This window comes from Elephantulus edwardii, unplaced genomic scaffold (genome assembly GCF_000299155.1).
Source record: "Elephantulus edwardii isolate Elephantulus edwardi_28Jun2011 unplaced genomic scaffold, EleEdw1.0 scaffold00209, whole genome shotgun sequence".
NCBI classification, from domain to species: domain Eukaryota; kingdom Metazoa; phylum Chordata; class Mammalia; order Macroscelidea; family Macroscelididae; genus Elephantulus; species Elephantulus edwardii.
The window spans coordinates 3,511,099-3,513,287 of NW_006399959.1; the positions used below are offsets into that span (position 1 = coordinate 3,511,099).

General features: G+C 40.0%; 1 protein-coding gene across 1 annotated transcript; it reads right to left on the reverse strand.

Moving 5' to 3' along the window:
* Nucleotides 1-354: 354 nt before the first annotated feature.
* Nucleotides 355-1,293, reverse strand: LOC102872911 (olfactory receptor 1F1-like). Its single transcript, XM_006897485.1, has one exon. It carries the CDS (start codon nt 1,291-1,293, stop codon nt 355-357), a length of 939 nt encoding a protein of 312 aa, XP_006897547.1.
* Nucleotides 1,294-2,189: the final 896 nt, after the last annotated feature.

Below are 2,189 nucleotides of genomic sequence, written 5' to 3' on the forward strand. Positions count from 1 at the left end.
TTAGTGCTGGGTCCACTCAAGATATTCCAATTAATTTGATTATTGCTAAGAACTAGACAGCAGGGTGTTATAAAACTTTGTAATCGATACTTAATGTTCAAAAATATTGTAGCGTGTGTCTTCATAAACAGCCCACCTGAAAAGGAAAATTTGAGATGTAAAGTAATTCAAAGGCTAGTGATAAAAAAGAAGTCTCTACTTGATATAAACAACAGGATTACAGATAAGTCTCAAAATTCTAATAAACAAATAGTGTTTATGAACCATCACAGTATATTTGTTTCCAGATTGATTTTGACAACCCCACTGTGAGGAAGAAGTTTCTTGAGAATGACATTCAGTTTGGTGTTTTCATCAGGTAGAAAGCTTCTTCCTGACAATCAACTTTCTTAGGGCTCCTTTTAAGTCCTTGTTCCTGAGGCTGTAGATAAAAGGGTTCAGCATGGGGGTCACAACTGTGTACAGCACAGTGGCTGGAGTGTCTGTTTCAGCTGAGTGGGAGGATGAAGGATTGAAATATACAGCAATAATGGTGCCATAGAAGAAGGAAACCACAACCAGGTGGGAACTACAGGTAGAAAAGGTTTTCCACTTTCCCTTTGTGGATGGAATTTGCAGGACTGCACAGGCAATAAGGATGTATGAGATGAGGATGCAAATAAATGGAGGAATCATTAACAGCCCTGCTACAATAAGGATCATCAAGTCATTGAGGTGTGTGTCTGAGCAGGAAAGTTTCAGGAGAGGAACTACATCACAGAAGTAATGGTGGATCTTATTATCTGCACAGAAGGAGAGTCGAGCCATTAGTAGGGTATGCAACAGAGCATTCAGATTGGCAGTGATCCATGACCCAGCCACCAACAGAGCAGAGAGCTGATGAGTCATCTTTGTTGTGTAGTGTAAGGGATAGCATACAGCAACAAAACGGTCATAAGACATCACAGCCAGGAGGAAATTGTCCATGTAGGCAAACACAATGAGAAAATACAGTTGCATGAAACACCCACAGAAAGATATGGACTCACTCCCAAATAGGTGATTTGTCAACATCTTGGGGACAGTGGTGGAAGAGAAGCAGATGTCCACAAAGGACAGGTTGCTGAGGAAGAAGTACATGGGAGTGTGCAGGCGGGAGTCTGTGCTGATGGCCAGGATGATGAGCAGGTTTCCAGGGACAGTGGCCAGGTACATGCTCATGAAGAGTACAAAGAGGAGCTGCTGCTGCTGGGGCTGCCTGGAGAGTCCCAGGAGGATGAACTCAGAGACACTCGACTGATTCGCTCTATTCATGGGTATGGGAACAATTTAAGATAGAACAAATTCAGAAAAGCAGACACAGAAGGTTAAAGTATGAAAAGCCAAGCTCAAGGCTGAGGTATGTTAGCATTAACTTATTGTTAATAGTGTTGCTGAAATAGAATCGGAACATTTTAGCTGTATGCTAATATCCAAGACACAATCTTGATGTTATTCTTACCACAATCACTGGCAGTTTTGCATATGTAATATAGAAAAAGACACAGACACTGCCCAACTCTATTCCCTATTTATATTTCTCAAATTTCAATCCCACAGTCTTAGTCATACCTAAAGGGAAACTGCTGATTACACCTTGACACTTTAAGTTCTGTCTGATATATGCAGAACTCCTACTACTTTTCCTGTATCTGGAAGAACTTTAGGTCTTAATGAACAAAATTTGGTGTGAGTTTTGCTGTAACATTACCTGGGGGAGGCTGTTTCTGTGTCTATCATATGTTCTTCCTTTCTGTATAACTTAACAATGCTCCTCTTTATTGTAGTGATTGGAAATTCTTGAGAATAGAGGCAATTACAGAACAGAAGTAACTCATGTTCAAAGTCCTTTATGCAGGAAGGATGTTTTGGAGAATTCCAGAGCAGTTATTTACAGAAATCTGCATGGCCACAGGGACTAGACTCCCTGAGAGCCTCATTAGCAATAAGAAGAGAATAATTGTCCCACCTACATTTTGGCCTCTTTGGATCAGACAGTGATGATAAAGATTTAGATATCACTTATGGGTAAAAACTTGAAAATATTGGGCAGGAATCCATAATGTTGCAAACAAATCTCAGAATAACTTCTCTAGAAGCAGCTTTTCTGTTTCTGTGCCCAAACATGTAAAAAACCTATTCATGAAATAATTTTTCTTCTCTCTTCCTAT

Bases quoted from the DNA above. Each gene is read 5' to 3' on its own strand.
- LOC102872911 (XM_006897485.1), bottom strand. From the start codon at position 1,293: ATGAATAGAGCGAATCAGTCGAGTGTCTCTGAGTTCATCCTCCTGGGA.